At 49.2% G+C, this 19,751-nt stretch overlaps 2 protein-coding genes across 2 annotated transcripts in view; both read right to left on the bottom strand.

Annotated features, from left to right (window-relative positions):
* Nucleotides 1–4,043, bottom strand: part of LOC120873328 (ATP-binding cassette sub-family C member 12-like) — a 31,324-nt gene extending 27,281 nt beyond the window's left edge. The window contains exons 1-3 of the mRNA XM_040254128.1: nt 4,012–4,043; nt 3,524–3,596; nt 1,634–1,876 (exon numbers count right to left, since the gene is read on the bottom strand). Coding sequence (XP_040110062.1) covers nt 1,634–1,876; nt 3,524–3,596; nt 4,012–4,043 — 348 coding nt within the window. The remainder of the gene's footprint in view (nt 1–1,633; nt 1,877–3,523; nt 3,597–4,011) is intronic.
* Nucleotides 4,044–5,638: 1,595 nt separating this feature from the next.
* The window catches only part of LOC120872910 (ATP-binding cassette sub-family C member 12-like), a 28,389-nt gene continuing 14,276 nt past the window's right edge, over nt 5,639–19,751 (bottom strand). Inside the window, exons 7-11 of the mRNA XM_040253595.1 lie at nt 19,176–19,324; nt 16,426–16,533; nt 11,610–11,885; nt 7,398–7,469; nt 5,639–5,767 (exon numbers count right to left, since the gene is read on the bottom strand). Of these exons, the coding sequence (XP_040109529.1) occupies nt 5,639–5,767; nt 7,398–7,469; nt 11,610–11,885; nt 16,426–16,533; nt 19,176–19,324 (734 nt within the window). The remainder of the gene's footprint in view (nt 5,768–7,397; nt 7,470–11,609; nt 11,886–16,425; nt 16,534–19,175; nt 19,325–19,751) is intronic.

Here is a 19,751-nt window from a genome sequence, read left to right as displayed (position 1 = left end):
CATCCAGATTGCCTGTGGACCCCCGAGTGAAAGTAGCCGGAGAAATGTTCTGGAAAAGCCCAGGGGGCTTCAGGTCCGCCTCTGAGCCCCTCCTTCCCGTAAAGGATAACCGGATTGAGACTCCAGCGCCATCTAGTGGCTGCCTGTATTTTCAACACGCAAAAAGTAAGATGAAATGACCTTGGTGAAAAATAGAGTCTCTGAGGAGACTGAGCTTCCTGGGATCTAGTCTGAGGTCATTCTGCTGGTGAGCAAGGTTCAGAGACTGGGCCAGGGCCAAGGTCACGTTGCGCCCCTTGAGGACTCCTGCAAAGACAGCTCTGACCCACATCCGTCGGACCCTCCAGGAGGATAGCCCTTTCCACTGCCCGTGGTCTCCAGGGACTGGAGCCTCACGGGGCAGAGCTGTGGTCACCACATTTAGCTCCCGGGCTGGGCGAGAGCCTGTTCTGAGTCACCTCACGGGGGCTTGTCCACACCCTGCCTCTGCCTAGCAGAGGAACAAGGAGCTCTTATCTCACCCGCCCAGCCATGCTTCCTAGAGGTGATGGACACCACTCGGGTAAACTCCATACGCTAAATGCAGATGCTCGGTGCTTCTTCTGAGACCTCTAACCCTCGGCTAGAGAGGCAGAGGTCGGGGCAAAGCCTGATCCTTGAAAACCCGGCCTTCTTCAGCTAGACCTTTTGGCCACTGACAGGAGCCTAAAGATGCTGGCTACAGCATCCAGTAACAATGGCAACTTCACATGCTGTCAGCTCAGAGCCCTCCCCCAGCTTGTCTTACCCTTGCAAAGGCGGGGAGTCCCATCTCTTACTCCTAACATTTCCCCCGAGTCAGAAGATAGGACTTCTGCTGCTGCTGCTCCAACTGACTTCTCATTACAATCCAATGCTGAGGGCTCTCTCCTCCAGCAACACACACACACACATACACACACAGACGCACAGCACACCCCTGGGGACTCACTTACCTACTCACTGTAGACAAGCCAGGACCAACCTAACTTATCTCGGGGTGGAGAGGGGTCCTGAACCCTTTCCGTGGGGCTGACACAGTAAGTACTGTCGCCACTTTGCCAAATTCCCAAGCTTATTCAGAGAGTTCAGTCAGACCCTTTCCTGGGCAATATTCATGTTCCTAAGCCTGAGAGTGGCTCTGAGTGGGGAGAAGTTTCTTGCCTCAGCCCTGAAGTCCTAGTCTCCAGCCCCTTTCCCCTAGGGAGTGATACAAGGGGCATCTGAATCCTGATCAAGCGTTCATCATCTCCTGGCACCTCCGACCCCTGGCCTCAGGCCCGCCCAGCCCCTGATGGAGGAGAAGGCTGTTCCTACCTGGCTTCCCACCTACCCACCATCAGTGATCCAGAGCTGGAGGAGGTGCCCCGTGTCGACCCCGCAGGTAGGGGTCAGGTATTCCTGGAGAATTTCCCTCTGATGGATGGTCTTGGCTCCACTGAGCCCAAAGGTAGGGTTAAAGGAGGCCAAGCCCAGAGAGGACTGGGCAGGGCTCCACGCAAGCCTGGATGGCTGGGGACCATCACAGTGTCCCCTGCCCCTTCCCTGACCTGGTCCAGGTGAGGACTGCAGGTTCAGGCAGAAGAGGAGTCTTTGCGAGCATCAGATGCCACACTCGTTTCATGGTCTCATGAGTCCTGCTGGTCCCAGTCACCTGCAGCTGGTGGGTCACCAGGACAACCGTCTTCCCCCTGAGCGCCTTCTTAATACACTCCTCAAAGACGTGCTTCCCCACGTGGGCATCCACGGCCGACAGCGGGTCGTCCAGCAGGTAGATCTCATGATTTGAGTAGATGGCACGGGCCAGGCTGATCCTCTGCCTCTGCCCCCCAGAGAGGTTGAGGCCCCGCTCCCCAATCTGTGGACAAGGGTAATACTACAGTCCATCATCAGGCCCCATCTCCCATCCCGCAGTCCTTGGGGACCAGGAGCTTCCTGGAGACTCTTCAGCAGACCGCTCATCACTATGGTCCAATTCCTCCACCCCCTTCCAGGAACACCCTGGCCACACCAGGTACCCTGGGCAGTGGGAGGCTCCACTTCTGCAGGAAGCCTGGTGGGCAGTGGCAACTAGGGAAATGCTCCTTCCAGTGTTGCGTGAGGGGTACCTGGCTCACAACACCACCACCCCAGTACAACCCCATAGAGAGAGCTTCATCTTGACCAGTAGCACCAGAGGGCATTGTTGAGCAGGAATCTCTCATTGTGGAGCAGGAAAGACAGTGGACACGTGAACAGGGGAGAGAAGTGGATGGGAGCAGAGGGTCAAGCACGGGGTATCTCTATTTGTCCACATGTGGGTCAACTTTTCACTCCCCCTAGGCAACTCTAAGCTCTGTGAAGAAAAGAGATGTGTTTGGTTTGTTCACCATTATATTCCTAAGGCCTGGCACCACGCCTGGACCAGAACAGATGCTCAGCAAACATTTGTTGAAAAGGTGAAAAGCCTAGGTTGCCTGCTTGAGGTGATTCTATCCGACTGACCCAAAAGCGAGCCTCCAGGACTTCAGCCAGGTATTGGACTGAGCACTAGGGCCGGACACGTAAGTCAGACAAGAAGAGTCCCCTCTCTCCCGGGAGCTCACATCTTAGCAGGGGTGGGCAGTTTTAGTTCACATAGTAATAGCACAAGGGAGATTTTAACAGGTGCCGACTGAGAAGCATAAACGGAGTACTCTGGGGCATATTACTTTAGACTCTGGGACTCAGGGAAGTCTTCTCAAGGGGATGGATTTGGAGTGGGATCTCGAATGGAGGTAATCGGCAGGAGCAGAGGTCTAGACCCTGGGAGGGAGGGCGCAGCTAGGCAAGCACGCAGGGGTGGGTGAAAGCAGACGCGGGCGGTGGCGGCCCTTCCCCTAAGGCAGGCACGTTGCGGCACCAGCAGAGTGACGTGGGCTCTGAACAGGCCTTTCGCAGGTGCCTTCCTTCTCTGGGCTCCTGGCAGATCGGAAGACTGCGCGGAGGGCCCCCTGGGATGGGGAGACAGAAGGTGGCCTGGGGGCTTCCCTCAGCCACCTGAGTTGGCAGGCTCAGCCCCGGCCCTTTACATGAACACCCTTCAGGGGAGATATTTGGAGATGACCCTTACACTCCTGGGCGAGTGGGGCTGCAAAGCAGGAAGGGGCCTGTGAGCATCCAGCCACAGTGCTGTACCCCCAGCCTCTGTCTTTGGAGGACAAGCCAGCCTGGGAGGAGGGGAAGCAGCTGTTGCCAGAAACCATCCCTGAGATGCCAGACAAACTGGAAGTGACCCCAGGAGTGGCCAGGCAAAGCCAAACCCAAGTGGAGCTGGTGTCACACCCATTGTGATATCTCCCAGGAAAGGACCCAGGTGGAGAATACAGGATGGTAGAGCCTGACTTTCCCCACATCTCCTGGGACCCTTCGGTCCTCTGGGCCACCTGGATATGATGGAACCAGAGCCTGCAGAGCTTCAGCCCAGTGGACCTGGCATCTGGGCTGCTATGCACTGCTGTGGGGCTGAGCTCTGGGTTCTACTCACCTCGGTCAGGTCTCCATAAGGAAGGCTGCTCAGGTCCTCCTGGAGGGCACAGACGCGAACTGCGTGCTGATACCTGTGGGAGCAAAGCTCGAGGTCAGTACAGTGAGAAAGACCCCACGTCCATGCAGCCCAGGGTGGCTCAAAAGGCACACTGGTGTCATGGGCAGGCAAGGAGGTGGCTGGTTGCTTGATCTTTGATGTCCAAGGGCATCTCCCTCTTGACTTCTTCCCACCTATCTGACGCACAGTTGACTCGGGAGGGTCCCGGTCCCTTCCCTCACAGGCTTCCTACCATTTGAGAAAGATGAAATCAGTGCATACAAGACCTCTGAAGGGAAAATTACTCATGGGGGTCGGAGCAGGGAGTCACCAGTGAAGGCTGAGGTCGCTGGAGGAGATTGCCCAGAGGATGCAAGACCACTGATGGCCAAGAAGATGCATGTGGGGGGCACCAGCAGACAGTGAGCAGGCAGATCACAGGTCTGCACCAGGTTCTGGAAGCATCTGATGCCCTGAGCATTGCGCCCATGTGTCAGCTTCAGGGCTGCTACGCCTAGTGGCTGAGACCATTAGCTTTGGAATCAGAACAACCTGGGTTTGAATCTAGCTGGGTAACCTTGAACCTTGACTATGCCTCCCTGATCCTCACTCTCCACTCTGTACATTAGGTTAATAACTCATTGGGTTGGGAGAAGCGGGAACGCTGTCTGATGCTCAAATTCTCCATCAGCAGTAGTTACAACTAATGTTATCACCTTGGCCAGTCTTTGACTATGAGACTCAGGCTGCTCAGGACATCTTCATCTTGCCACCTCCACTCCCATCTTAAACTTCCTCCTACCCTCCTGCTTCCCTTGGTCCTGAGAGTCTCAATATCCATCCCAAGAGCAAAACCTCTGCTAGAGATGCCACACACAAAGGGTGCTCAGTCCATCCTTCAAGGCCCAATTCAAGTGCCACCCTCTCTTTCCTCTTGTGGTCTCTGCTGCCTCTGAACAGTCTGGCAGCCTCCTGCCCTTGGCATACTCCTCCTTGGCCCATTGTCACTTCTGTGAGTCTCCTACCACGCATTCCAGACTTGAGCGCTTGAAGGCCAAAGACACGTCTGAGCCACCCCAGTGGCCCCCCTGGTCACGCACAGTCCTGTGTCTTGCGGGCATTTGGTAAATACTTGCATTCTGATGCCCTAAGAGATAAAGACAAGAATCCCTTCCTCTAGTCTGCCTCTGCGGAGACAAGCCGTTCCAGACAGGGCTGGGAGTAGGCACAGGAAAAGGCAGGCCAGGAGATGCTGGGAAGAACAGTGTGGCCAGTGCTAAGGACTCCCTGACGGAGCCTCTTGACAGCAGGATGTCATGACCAGGGACGAGGAGGGGAGGTAACATCTCTCCTGCTGAGAACCCATATGCCGGCCAATGCCAGCCAGCAGGAATGGAGTTTGACAGAGTCAACTCTCTTTGGCAGGTCAGCTCTCCTCTCTGGGCCTTAGTCTCTTCTGTTAAATGGGGATATGATGCCAGAGTCCTCCTAAACGGTTGGTTATGGGACTCTAATAAAAGACTGTACGTGGCAACAGATCAAACTTGGCAAAGAACCTTAAGAATGTGTTTCCCGAGCTTAAATATAATGGCCCTATCCATGGATTCAAAAATTATGAATTTTGTTTTCATTCCTTTCATGTTGAGGACATCAAGAGCAACATATCCCGGACCGCTCTGGTGTCAGTTAATAGTTTCAGGGTTGATTAATTGCATACCTGCTGCACAGAGTTTCAAGGAAAGTTCCTGTCACTTGGCCTAAAGCAAAATTGTCAGATTCCTCTTTCTGCAGTCAGACACCATATGCACTGCTACAGAAAACCTCAGAACATATGCTACTCTGCATTGGGATGGAGCGCTGATTCCATTCATTTCTGGGAGTGTGATCTCAGGTCTGCAGAAGGCACCTCTCTTGAACTCTGGGATCAGGAAGAAAAAAACCAACACTCTTCCACATATGATGAATGTTTAATCAGGACTCATTAAAGAAACCCACTTAGCTATCATTACCAATGACATCAGCCTCTGTAGCAGAGTGTACCTAACACAAAAGTACTTCACACTTTCAAAGTTAATATTACCTTCGGTGATCATACTTTTCTCCAAATAATATGTTTTCTCTCACATTTCCATGAAAGATCCATGCTTGCTGGGAAACATAGGCCAGAGTCCCGTTGACGGCCACAATCCCTTCTTGTAACTGCATCTGAAGCAACAACACCAGAGAACCCTCAGGAGCCAGGCCTCACTGTCTTCTCCTCGGGGCCCTGTTGCACTTTTGCGTGTGTGCATGAGTGTGTGCATGAGTGTGTGTTTCAGTCGTGTCTGAGTCTTTGCGAACCTATGGACTGTAGCCCACCAGGCTTCTCTGTCCATGGGATTATCCAGCCCAGAATACTGGAGTGGGTCACCATGCCCATCTCAGTCCCTGGGTAGGATCTTCCCTACCCAGGGATTGAACCCACATCTCCTGCGGCTCCTGCAATGCAAGTGGATTCTTTACCACTGAGCCACCAGGGAAGCCCCGTTGGACCTTTGCCACTTGCTTATTCCATGAGCACAAATTCTGAAGGCATGGAGGGTGACAGGATGTCTCGCCACACACAAAGCCCAGCTGTGCTGACTGAGGCACTCAAACACGTTTGAGAGGCCAGGTGGGAATGTTCCAGAAGGAGCAGAGACAGCCCCTGCATGCTGGAGAACACAGGCTGTGTGGCTGCTGTGGACACCATGCACCTGTCACATGGCAGCTGGATTCTGTTTTCTCTGGGATGTTCCAAAGGAGCAGGGCAAGAGCAGAAGTTAGAAGGAGGGAGATTTCACTCCCACACACCTCAAAACTCTCCAAAGAGGGATCAGGGTGAGGTCATGAGTCCCCCATCACTGGAGGTATCTGAGTAGAGGCTGGTTCATCTCTTACAGGATTTCGTGGAAAGGATTCCAGGAGGAGAATTAGGTTGAGTCACCTGTCATGCACCTGCCGGCTCTAGGGTTGTCACAGAGACACATGCCAAATCCCAGAGCACAAGGGGCTGAGCAGCTCACCTGCCTCAGCCCCTACCTCTGCCTTCAAGCAGGGAAGGAGCTGTCACTCTTCCTACAAGCGAGGCAACTGAGGCTGGCAGAAGTCACCCTGTTTGGAGAGGCTCTTCTGAGCCTGGCATTCCCCTGTCTCTGCTGCAGGCAAAGGCAGTCGCAGGTCCCAAGCTCTTTTGGAGCATAGAGTGAGGGGGAAAGGGACTTAATATTTTTCCCTGAATGTTTCTCATTCACTTCGGAAGCCTTGGTAACTGTGAACGGTTCACTTACTGTGGATACAGTGAAAGGCTTGGCTGTTTACCTGGGGTCACGCAGCTAGAAATAGCAGACAAGGGACAAGAGTCCCACCCCCCATTCCTACCACGAGGTGTGCTTTGGTTCATGCATTCACTCAGCCCCTCCTCCAAGGACCGGCACCTGCTCTGGGCAGACGCTGGGGAAATGGAGGTGGATCTAAAGTTCCGATGACTTGCAGGTCCTCGGGTGCTTCCCCGCCAAGCCGCCTGGCTGGCCTTTCTAATCGGCGCAGGCCAAGCATGTCATGAGAAAACCGTGGGTTTAATGACCCGTCTCTCCCTTTGACCAAGATGGAGCTCCAGGCAAGAAATCTCTCACTGCTTAACTCAGCGAGCAAAGCAGAGAGAGTGTGGAAGGTCCGGCCCCACAGGCCAAGCGCATCGACTGCCTGGGACTCACTGTTAACTCTGAGGACAGCATCCAGTGGGGCTGAGGCCAGGGCCCCGAACAAAGCAGGCGGGGAACCACTCCACCGTCACAGCACTGCGCACGCAGCTTACCTGTCCTAGCAGAGCTGCGATAAGGGAGCTCTTCCCACTCCCGACATTCCCGCAGATGCCCAAGATCTTCCCCTATCAGAAAAACAGAAAAGACAGTCAGTCTCCCAGCTCTTAGACGGTCATCCGCAAATTGTGCTGGCCAGGCCAGGCAGGGACCAACGGGTCACTGCTGGCTCTGTGAGGTGGCAGCCGCAGCTTCACACCCCAGCCCTGATACACAGCCTGGGAGGATGCTGGAACCTCAGCCCTAATTGAGTGCCTCCCCTGCACAGCCCAGCAGAGTGCCCGGAGGACTTCTAGAAATCATGCGTAAGTACTGATGCGGAACAGCCTGTGCTGGTCTGGGACACACAGGCCCTGAATCTGAGAGCTGTCCTGTGCCCAGACTCCAGGAAAGCAAGTTCAATGGACGCTAAAGGCTGCACAGCCCAGAGGTACAGGGGCAGCCTTGAAGTGCAGAGGCCTGGGAGCGTTCTAAAAGTCCTCTTAAAGCACCCACCCACCATAACATCTCAGTCCGAAATTACTGAGCAGTTATGTTGTTCCAGCATGTTGGGTTCATGGATTTTTCTATGGCTGCAGATTTATATACGGAGAAGGCAATGGCACCCCACTCCAGTACTCCTGCCTGGAAAATCCCATGGACGGAAGAGCCTGGAAGGCTGCAGTCCATGGGGTCACTGAGGGTTGGACACGACTGAGCGACTTCACTTTCACTTTCATGCATTGGAGAAGGAAATGGCAACCCAATCCAGTGTTCTTGCCTGGAGAATCCCAGGGACAGGGGAGCCTGGTGGGCTGCCGTCTATGGGGTCACACAGAGTTGGACATGATTGAAGTGACTTAGCAGCAGCAGCAGCAGCAGATTTATTAATTCAACTAGTAAATGGTTGTTAAAGCCTGCTTTATGCCGGGTGCTGTTCTGAATCCCAGCAACAGCACAGTATAGCAAAGACCACAACAGTCCAGTCTGGGTCTACCCTAATGGAGCTTATGCTTTAGTTGGGCAGACAGCAAACAAGATAATTGAATAAAATATGAAGTAGGACAGATGCTTGCTATGGAAACAAATAAAGCAGGCAGGAAATGGGGGCAGAGGCCTTACCGGGAAGGTGGATATCTTAGCTTGAGTTCTCCCAGAAAGAGGACCCAAAGCAAGGAATTGAGTGACGGTAGCTCACTGGGAAGGTGCAGGGAGGCGGGGGGGGGGGGTTGCGGGGAGGGGGATAGTACAGGAGAAGGAAGGTGGCCCATCACGGGTGTGCTGTTGGGTCAGCTTCCACAGGAGGCAAATGAAGCTCAATGCTGCTGAGAAACTCAAGGAATCGCAGAAACTGAGTCTTTATCCTCCCACTGGTTGAAGGAATCAGGATAAATATCCCGCAGCCAGTGTTTGAGAGCTGTTCCCTCAACTGTTGATGTCTTGGCTCATTGAGCATGGTGGGGAGGGCGCCCAGGCACACAGATGCTGATCTGGCCATTGGAAGGTGGCCAGGACACACAGATGGGTCAGTGATAGTACCTGCTACTGGTGATGTCTGAGTAAGACCCGGGGGAGGTGAGGGGGGTGAGCTGTGTAGCTATCAGCAGGGAGCCGCTGCTGGCAGAGGAGGAGTCCACGCAGAGACTCTGAGGTTGGCACAGACCCACTCGAGTTCAAGCAGCTATTGCAAAGCTGTGGTTGCAACGTCTGAAACATTCTCCTTAAGACCTGCTCCCAGGGCTTCCCTGGCGGCTCAGTGGTAAAGAATCTGCCTACCAATGCAGGAGACACGGGTTCAGTCCCTGATCTGGGAAGGTCCCACAGGCACAGCTAAGCCCATGTGCCACAACTAATGAGCCTGCGCTCCAGAGCCCAGGAACCGCAACTACTCAGACAACATGCTGCAACCACCAAGCCTGCACAGCCTAACACCCACGCTCTGCAACGAGAGAAGCCACTGCAACGCGCAGCCTTTGCCCTGCAACGAAGAGTAGCCCCTGCTCTCCTGAACTAGAGAAAAGCCTGCACAGCATCAAAGACCCAGCACAGCCATAAAAATGAATAAATAAAATTATTTTTTAAAAAAGACCTGCAGCAATCCCTCGGAACAAAAATGCCCAGCATGGGACCAAATATGACTCCTTTTCCACCTGAGCTAGATCAGAAGGGCCTCTTGCTGGCCTGCTACCCCAGCACACGAGGGTTGCTGCCTGTCCATACTCATCCCTTGGGTAAGTCTTCACGGAACACCAGGCACAGCAGTAGGCACTGGCGATAAAACAGTGCTCAGGGCAGATGCCTTGTAGTCATCGGAGCTGCACATAAATAAAACTGATCATCTTAATTCCACTAAAAGAACTACAAGGAAAGGGGGCATTAAGGAGACTTTGAGACAAAGAAACATAAGGATGGATCCAGCCAGCCTAGGCATTTGGCTTTTCGTTGAGTCCTGTCTACTACCTGCAGCCAGGTCTGAGCCTTGTTTCAGCCTAGATTCATCCTTGTTTTCAGCAAGAAATCCATGAGGCCTCATCCCTGAGTTTCTGATTATTCATTCGTTCATACAGAAAACATTACTGGGAATCTATTCTGTGCCAGGCACTGGGCCCAGTGTGAGGTCACAGCTGTGTAGAAGATATGGGCCCTGACCTTGAAGAGGCTACAGTCTAATAGAATCTTGGAACTGAATTTGGGAAAACATGGATGTCTTGAACTTAGGACACTTATGGGCAGCACTTAAGCTGGACATGATTATTGGAGGAAAAAGGCAACAACCATAGCTCACCCACGGGGACGTAGCATTTGTGTGTGATGTCTTTCTGACCTCACCCCCACCTTGGGAAGCCAGTACGATTGTTAAAATACCCATGGAGCAGGTAAAGAAGCTGACTTCAAGAGGTTAGAGAGTATGTTCAGGTACACAGCTGACCAGTGTCAGGGACTGGAGCCCAGGTCCACTAGGCTGGAGAGGCAGAGCCCAAAGCCCCAGGACAGTGTGCTGCCCCTTTGAACTTCACCTTACTTCACAAAACATTGACCGTGTCATTGATGATGAGTCAGGAGCAACCAATGTACTGAAAAGGAGGAAAGCAAGTGCAGAGATCAGAGGCAGCTTCTTCACAACCCAAGAGCAGCTCACTGAGGCCTCTTAGGAGCAACTCTGAAGGCATGGTTGAAGTAATCTGGGTGCTGTGCGTCATAGGTGGGGGAAAGTGATGAGCAAGCAAGTGGGCTGCACACAGCAGGACTTAGCTGAGAGCCAAGCTCGATTGCACTCAGCCAACCAAATAGCATTTCCAATGAATGTGTGCAGACAGCCTTGTTGACTACAAGAAGTACCACTCTACACCAGCTATTGAGCTTAGCGTCGCATAACACATAAGAACCTCTCCCGCTATAGTGCTCACATGGGGAAAAGGTGAGTCAACAAGAGGGGAGATTAAAATATTAGGCACAAGATTAATGCTGAGCCCTTTGCAACAAAATCAACACTGCCATCCGGGGAGCACGGCTGCTGAGTTCCCAGGGCAAGAAAACCACACTCAGGAGAAGGTCAGACATTCCCCAAATGCAGAGCTTCTCTAAACACTCTACCCCACCCGCAATCCCGACGGGGGCAGGCAGCAGGCTCTGGCTGGCTTCTGTTGCTGGGCTGCTTATTGCTCTCATTTTGTTTTTTTTACAAGAGCAGTGTCTCATAATGGTTAAGTGCAGACTGTGGGGCCAGGCGCCCAGGGTGTGAAGCCCTCTTCTGCCACTTTCGAGCTGTGTGAGTTGAACAAAGTATTTAACCTGCTGTGCCTCTGGTTCCTCAGTCATCAAGTGGGGTGGCTATATACCCATCTCATAGGGTCATTGGGGTGGTTAAATGAGTTCATTTCATGCCTGGTAAATAGAAATTGCTCATAATTGTCAGCTATTATAATCTATCATAGGACTCCAATGTGAAATTAAGAACAAATCTGAAAAGATTTATGAAGGCTAGTCAGTTTGAGTCTAGCCACCTGAAATGGAGTGTCTGTTCAACACTGGAACTGGTTGTCAACTCCTCCGTAATTTGAAGATCAGCACAAACAATCACTAAGACCATGGTATTCTCTCGGCTTGGAGAGAGAAGCCCATGGTTGATTTACTAGCTTTAAAATTTGGGGAGAAATGGAGACATCCCACCACCACCTCCTGCTCAAACTGAATCATATTCAGGCCACACCTTTGGAACACATACCCACCTTTCTCACCACAAAGCTTATATCGTGTAGAACTGATTTGGGGCTTTCATGTTGCTCCTCCTCATCAGGGGCTCCCTGAGCTGATGGACTCAAATTGTATGCCTCTGGCCTCTGTTTCTTGAGAAAATGCTTTTTCTGGTTCTGCACATTCTTTAGGCCACTTTTCCTGCTGGTTTCTTGCTCCCATGTCAAGGTGGCATTTGCTAAAAGCAAGACAGTATCTGGGTCTTCTGGTTGGGTGATGTAAGATGGGGGGCTTTTAGCTATGAGAATTTTCTAAGATTAAAGAAACAAAATTAACTTGGCAGATGTCATCCATTTGCAAGAATCATCCCAATATATCTTCTAATGACCTCAAATCACAGTCTTGGCAATTCTACCTGGGACATCCAAGAAAGGTATTCTGAAGATATTCCCCCCCAGGAGAAGCTGCAACAAAAATAGCCACTAGCTCATACTATCCAGGACAGATGACTCTTCAACCACAGGCCTATCTGGGTCACCCACATTGGAGAATGCTGATTCCAGCTACATTTTTACCCTAATGCCCACCAGGGCCAGTTTATGCCAGTCTTTGGGCAGTGGGCTTTATTGCTTGGCACTAATGCTTATGAAACTAAGGTCACATGTTCAATCTCTGCTGTGTTGCCTTCCTAAGTCCCCACTCAGCTCAGTTCAACAAAACACCTGCCAAGTGCTTATTCTATGCTAGATTCTGGGGTAAGCAACAGAAATGCAAGTATTAATAAAGCATACTTCCTGTCCTTGAAAAGACTGCAGTCTGGTACGAGACGGGAACATGCATGGGTCATTTCAGTGAAATGTGATAGGGACTGCACCCTATAACTGTCAGAGATGGGATCCTTGATCCCCATCCTGGAGACCCAGGTAACTGATGCCCGAGCTGAGTCCTTACAGTGTTGTATAGGCAGTGATGAGGGAGGGGAGGGGGAGGAGAGCTTTATCTTATAGTAGAGGGCACAGCGTGAGCAAATGCAAGGAAACATGCAATAGTGTGGTTTTCAGGGAGAAGGGTTATGAAGCAAGAAATTCAGGATCACCAGGCCCAGAGCCCAAGGTAGAAAGGAAATGAGGTGGAGAAATAACTGAGGACCCGCTGATCAAGGGCACAGCCCTGGAGGGTGAAGGACAAGGATTTCAAGCAGGTTAATATCAGTGATCAGACAAATCATTTAACAGCTCAATTAACAGTGCAACGTGGATTTGAAAAGGACAACTGTGGGAAAAGACGATTGGTTCTTAAGTCACTGTGATAGTTCTGGTGAGAGACTATAAGGCCTTAAACGGAGGTGATCCCCATCTCTAGTGGATGATCCCCACTAGGGACAGAGTAGAGGCTGAAGAGTCAAGAAATAGAATTTTTCCTCTAGTCTAAGACATCGGATATCATTATACTAATAATGTGATGAGATCGACTTGTGTCTTATTTTAAAAATAATAACAATGCAATCTTCCAATCCAGTCTTACAATGGTACCTCTTAAACTTAAAGGAATTCAGCAATCAGGAAGTGAGTCAGCAAGATTCATGACTGGTTGGATATGGACTGAACAGGAGAAGAGGGATGCAGGCACCCACGTGCGTGCGCTCCGTCGCGTCCGACTCTTTGCGACCCCACGGACTGTAGCCCACCAGGCTGCTCTATCCGTGGGATTTCCCAGGCAAGAACACTGGAGTGGGTTGCCAGGCCCTCCTCCAGGGGATCTTCCTGACCCAGGGATTGAACCCACGTGTCTTACGTCTCCTGCATTGGCAGGCAGGTTCTTTACCACTAGCGCCACCCTAAGACATTTAAAACGACATCTACATTTCAGGCTTGAATGAATAAGATCTTCCCATCAATTCACAGGCATCTGAACATGTTGCTCTCTTGACTGAAATCCCCTTCTTTCCTTTTCTTGCCTCAATTTCAAAGCCACTTAATCAGTCCTTTCTGCACATCACATCCTTACTGTATACAGCAGTTACTGGGGTACCTGGTCCTATACTAGACTGGAGGCTTTTCAGAGTAAAGACCCTCTTCTTTGTATGTGCACTTTCCACAATGCTGTGTATATGGAAGCACACAGTAAATCTTTTTTATAATCAGAGCATAATTGATTTAAAATATTATATTAGTTTCACATGTACAATATAGTGATTGCAAATGTTTATAGATTATATGCCATTTAAATTTATTATAAAATATTGGCTATATTCCCTGTTCCCTGTGCTGTACAATATATCCTTGTACCTTATCTATTTTATACACAGTAGTTTGTAGCTATTAATTCCCTTACCTCTACCTTGCCCCTTCCCCCTTCCGTCTTCCCACTGATAACCACTAATTTTTTCTCTGTATCTGTGAGTCTGTTTCTTTTTTGTTATAGTCAGAGTTTTGTGGGGTTTTTTAGATTCCACATATAAGTGGTATTGTTCAGTATTTGTATTTCTTTGACTTATTTCACTTAGCATAATGCCCTCCGGATCCATCCATGTTGATGCAAATGTCAAAATTCCATTCTTTTTATGGCTGAGTGGTATTCCACTGTATATATATACCACAATCTTCTTTATCCATTCATCTATAAATGGACACTTAGGTTCCTTCCATATCTTGGCTTTTATAAATAATACTGCTATGAACAGTGGGATACACATGCATGTATCTTTTCAAATTAATGTTTCGGTTTTCTTCACATATATACTCCAGACTTCCTGGTCATATGGCAGTTCTATTTTTAATTTTTTGAGGAAAAAAAATTCCTCTCTTCTTTTGTTCTCTTCCTTTGTGATTTGACAACTATCTTTAGTGTTATGTTTGGATTCCTTTCTCTTGTGTGTGTATCTCTTATAGACGTTTGATTTGTGATTACTATAAGGTTTATATATAGCAATCTATATATGAATACATGATTATTCTAAGTTACACATCTCTTCATTTCAAATGCATTTTAATAACCCTGTGTTTTTATTCTCCTCCCCTCATGCATGCTGTTTTGCATATTTTACATCTTTTTGTTTTGTTATCCCTTAACTGTTTATGGTGGATTTAGATTAGTTTAATAGTTTTGTCTTTTAACCTTCCTACTAACTTTGCACAAGGTTGACTTACTACCTTTACGGTATATTTGCCTTTATTGATGAGCTTTTTCCTTTTGTAATTTTCATGTTTCTAGTTGTAGCCTTTTCTTTCTAGCTTAGAAAAGTCCCTTTAACATTTCTTGTAAAACTGGTTTTATGGTTCTGAGCTCTTTTAGTTTTGCTTATCTGTAAATCTTTTGAACTGTGGTGTTGGAGAAGACTCTTGAGAGTCCCTTGGACTGCAAGGAGACCCAACTAGTCCATTCTGAAGGAGATCAGCCTTGGGATTTCTTTGGAAGGAATGATGCTAAAGCTGAAACTCCAGTACTTTGGCCACCTCATGTGAAGAGTTGACTCATTGGAAAAGACTCTGATGCTGGGAGGGATTGGGGGCAGGAGGAGAAGGGGACGACAGAGGATGAGTTGGCTGGATGGCATCACTGACTCGATGGATGTGAATCTGAGTGAACTCTGGGAGTTGGTGATGGACAGGGAGGCCTGGCGTGCTGCGATTCATGGGGTCACAAAGAGTTGGACACGACTGAGCGACTGAACTGAACTGAACGGAAAGCTTTTGATCTCTCCAACAAATCTGAATGAGAACTTTGCTGGGTAGATTATTCTTGGTTGTAGACTTTTCCCTTTCATCGCTTTAAATATATTGTGCCACTCCCTACTGGCCTGCAGAGCTTCTGCTGAAGTCAGCTGTTAGCCTTATGGGAGTTCCCTTGTATGTAACTTGTTGCTTTCCCCTTGCTGCTTTTAATGTGCATGCTGAGTCGCTCAGTTGTGTCTGACTCTTTGCGACCCTGTGGACTGTAGTCCGCCAGGCTCCTCTCTCCACGTAAATTCTCCAAGCAAAAATACTGAAGTTGGTTGCCATTTCCTACTCCAGAGGATCTTCCCAACCCAGGGGCTGAACCTGCATCTCTTGCAAACCCTGTATTGGAAGTGAATTCTTTACCACTGCTCCACCTGGGAAGTCCCTGCTGCCTTTTACCACTTTAATTGCAAAGAGTCTTGGTGTGGTTCTCTTTTGGTTTGTCCTGTTTGGGACTCATACAATAAGTCTTTGGTGAATGGATAAGTTAAAAAAAATAAAGTGGCTAAATGAGTGTATAAATATGGTGCCCCCACGCTATCATCACTTCTGTCACCATCATAGGACAAACTAGATAGGCAAGGGGGCATGGCTCAGTGCAGACTGAACTCCACTCCTGGAACTTAAGATTTATAGCTTGGAAAAAGAGAAGAGGGTCAGGAACATCATCTCCCTGAGTGGAGACTCTATCTTACTTTTATTAAAAGAACAGGCCGCCTATAATATTCTGCCTCTATCCTGCATGATGTATATTTATGTATCCAACACTGAATGGAGGGTCTTCTCCCAATATCCACCAAACCAGTGACCCAGCCTTCCAAAGTGTTGACACGTGCATGCTTGCTAAGTTGCTTCAGTCATGTCTGACTCTTTGAGACCCCCTGGACTGTAGCCCACCAGAGTCCTCTGTCCATGGGATTCTCCAGGCAAGAATACTGGAGTAAGTTGCCATGTCCTCCTCCGGGGAGTCTTCCTGACCCAGGGATCGAACCAGCCTCTCCTGTCTCTCCGGCACTGGCAGACGGGTTCTTTACCACTAGCACCACCTGGGAAGCCCAGCCTCCCCTTCTCTGAGAATTTTCCCACCCAAAAATGAGATCTCTCTTCCCTACTCACCCAGTGTTAGTTATACCTTCATTCTCCTTAGAGAGACATTGGCTTCAGCCGCTGCTTTGACCGAGAAAGGTAAGATTGCAATTGAAAACTTCATTACATTAAACATGGCTATCACACTAAATGCCTGAAGAACAAAAGAGAGGTATAGAGTTTAAGATGGGATGTTGCCTTGCCTTTGAACCATTAAGTCCATGGGGATTAAACTTGCTGAAATGAGAAACAGTAGCACAGTTGGGATTCTCAGAGGAGCAATTTTCTCATTTCATGGCTCAGAAATCATGGGATGGCAAATTAAAGATATCAACATCTTAATCTATTTTGGTTTTGGATTTTCATCAACATGGTGGGAAACTTATCCCCTTATCTCTGTCAGTCCAGAGGATAAAGTCCGAGAAGGGCCTCTAATTGAGTGTATGTGGAAAGCCCCATCCATCCCACATCCTTATTTGGCCTAGGCAGTTCACTGAAATCGTACGCAGATTTTCCTAAATCGTCCCCTTCTTTCAGAGCATCTGACCCTTCAGAGACAGAGCATCCCTTTACACACCACACAGGCCAGTGTTTAAGGTGGACGCTCCCTGCAATGATGTGCTCGGCCTAGGCTGGTTGCTCGTTCTCCTGCCCTCAGGGGCTGGCCTCCATGTTCTACCTCCACACACTCATAAGGGACTGATTTGAGAGTCTTTGTTCCACTGCCATTTCCAAAAAAATCATCCTCTTCACTAGGGCCTTCCCCACTGAGCCTTGCCTAGTGGGTGGCTAATATCATACAGCTTCAATGAAGACAAGTTTCCTTGCTCTGTGAGTACCCCAGGGGGGACATGATCTCAGATTTCATCTTCTCATCTGTCCGACTTGTAATTAGCAGCCTCTCCCTAACCACCCATCTGAGAAATTAAAAACACAACTTCCTTCAACAAATCTGGAGTGATCCTTCCTGCTGCTGAATGGGCCCTGTGGTCAGGGCTCCCAGGTGTCAACCAATCCCACTTAGTTCATTAAGAGCGTGATGAAGGACGCTCCCTTCGTCATGAGCGAGTTCAGTCGCTTCAGTCATGTCAGACATTTTATGACCCCATGGACTGTAGCCCACCAGGCTCCTCTGTCCATGGGATTCTCCAGGCAAGAATACTGGAGTGGGTTGCCGTGCCCTCCTCTGGAGGATCTTCCCGACTCAGGGATCAAACCTGCATCTCCTGTGGCTCCTGCATTTCAGGCAGATTCTTTACCACTGAGGCCCTTGGGAAGCCCGCCCCCCGCCGCCTTCATCACATCTGATCCTAAATACATCCCCAAAGAGAACTCATCTCTTCCCGGTTCCAAAGTACCTCTTGGCTCAGGAAACCCAGAGACCCCAGGCTGCCTGATGTGACAGCACCTCAGGGCTGACCTCCTACTGATGTGACCCTGGCAGAGAAGCAGACTGCAAGGATTATTAGTCTAAAGAAATACAAGCCTCACGTTCAGTCAAACTGTTCTGGATCTAGATTTCTTCTAAATCATTGTTTTAGAAAATATTAACTACATGCACTCAATTTGGCTTCAAATTAATTTGCTTGGTGTGTTCTGGGTTTTTTTTGTTTTTTTGTTTTTTTGGCTTGGGATCATAGGCAGCAGTTACAAGAATCAGGTAGCATTCATTCAGGCTTCAGCATAATCATCATTGACATTCACACCGGCTTTGAGTTTGTGGCTATGTTCAAGCTCCCAGAATGTGTGTGTGTGTGACAGAACACTGGGCAAAAAAGTGCCTTCTAAAGAAACATGGGCAGCAATGGGACTGACGGCCTGACAACGGACGAACCAGAAGAGATCCTGCCTTCTCAAATGTCCCCGCCACCTTCCCACTTAAGTGGTCTTAATTTGCATGTCAAGCACCAGTATTGATTTTGGTGCAATTCTTCCCCTGTGAGCATACTTCTCCTAGTTTATTTACTTTCCTCTCTCTCTTTTTCTTGCCTTTGTGTTTTTTCCTCCAACCACTTGCCCTTCAGACACTTGTTCAATATCTGTTTGTTTATTTCAGTTCGGAGCCATTCCCCCTCTAGCTCAGGTTTACCTTTGAATGCGCAGCCCCCTTGTAATTCAAGACCCGCCCCCCACCCCAACTTCAATCCAATTCTCCCTCTGAGGCTTTCAACTCAGTTATGCCCAGCCTGGGTGAGCATCAGGCTAATAAGAAGAGCAAACACTTCTACAGAATTTGCTGCATTCTAGGCGCTGGCCCATGGGCTTTGTTTAAAAGAACTTCTGTCTTCACAGCCATAGAGAGTGTCATCACCCCATTTACAGATGATAAAACTGAAGCAAGAGAGGCTCCAGGAACTGCTGTAAGTCACAGCAGAGAGTGGAGTGGGGACTGAAACAAGGGGGACTCTGATCTAGACACCATACTGCTTCTCCCAACACCGATACCTCCTCCCACCCAGAGAACTTCCACAAACTCTGCTCCTGTCATATATATGTATACATACGAACAAAGAGCTCCTTTGGCTTCCATTTTGTTTTCCAAATGTAAAACTGTGTTCCAGTGTTAACTACTACCCCTATCCTGTGGTAGACTAAACAAGAATTGCTACTAAGCTCTCCTCTGCTCCCTGTTAGCCCAAGCACTGGTTTTAGAAATTGGGATGGAATTCTGGTGTCACCTAGCTCACCGTGATAAGGTGTTCTGGTGCCAGGGCTGGGCAAAGGTGGGGAGGAGCTACCCATCCGGCACTTGGCAGAGTTTGGTTCAGAAGAGGCCAGTTCTAGAGAGGCACTTACCACAGGGGCGGTGAGCTTGCGTCTTAAGAGGATGTGGCAGGTGAATGTCAGTACAATGGCAATGGTGGATGCAATGGGGGCCAATGCTGAGTTTCCACTCTGGACAAATCCAGCTTTTTCCAGTAACTTCCTTTCCTTCTTCCTTATACCTAGTAAATAGAAATGGTCCATAGTGGTCTTAATTTGCATGTCAAGCACCAGTATTGAGAAATATATTACTCAATGGAATATTGAAAGTGTTCATCACTCAGTAGTGTCCAACTTTTTGCAACCCCATAGACTGTTGCCTGCCAGGCTCCTCTGTCCATTGAATTCTCCAGGCAAGCATACTGGAGAGGGTAACCTCTCCCTTCTCCGAGGGATCTTCCTCACCGAGGGATCAAATCCAGTCTACTGCATTGCAGGCAGATTCTTTATCATCTGAGCCACCAGGGAAGTCCAATGGAATATTACTCAGCCACAAAAAAAGAATGAAACATTGCCATTTGCAACAACATGGATGATTATCATATATATAAAAATTTAGGTGAAGTCAGAAAAGACAAATATATGACATCACTTATATGTGGAATCTTA

The sequence above is a fragment of the Oryx dammah genome, unplaced genomic scaffold, assembly GCF_014754425.2.
Source record: "Oryx dammah isolate SB20612 unplaced genomic scaffold, SCBI_Odam_1.1 HiC_scaffold_13, whole genome shotgun sequence".
Lineage (NCBI taxonomy): Eukaryota > Metazoa > Chordata > Mammalia > Artiodactyla > Bovidae > Oryx > Oryx dammah.
This window is presented reverse-complemented; position numbering and strand designations above follow the sequence as displayed.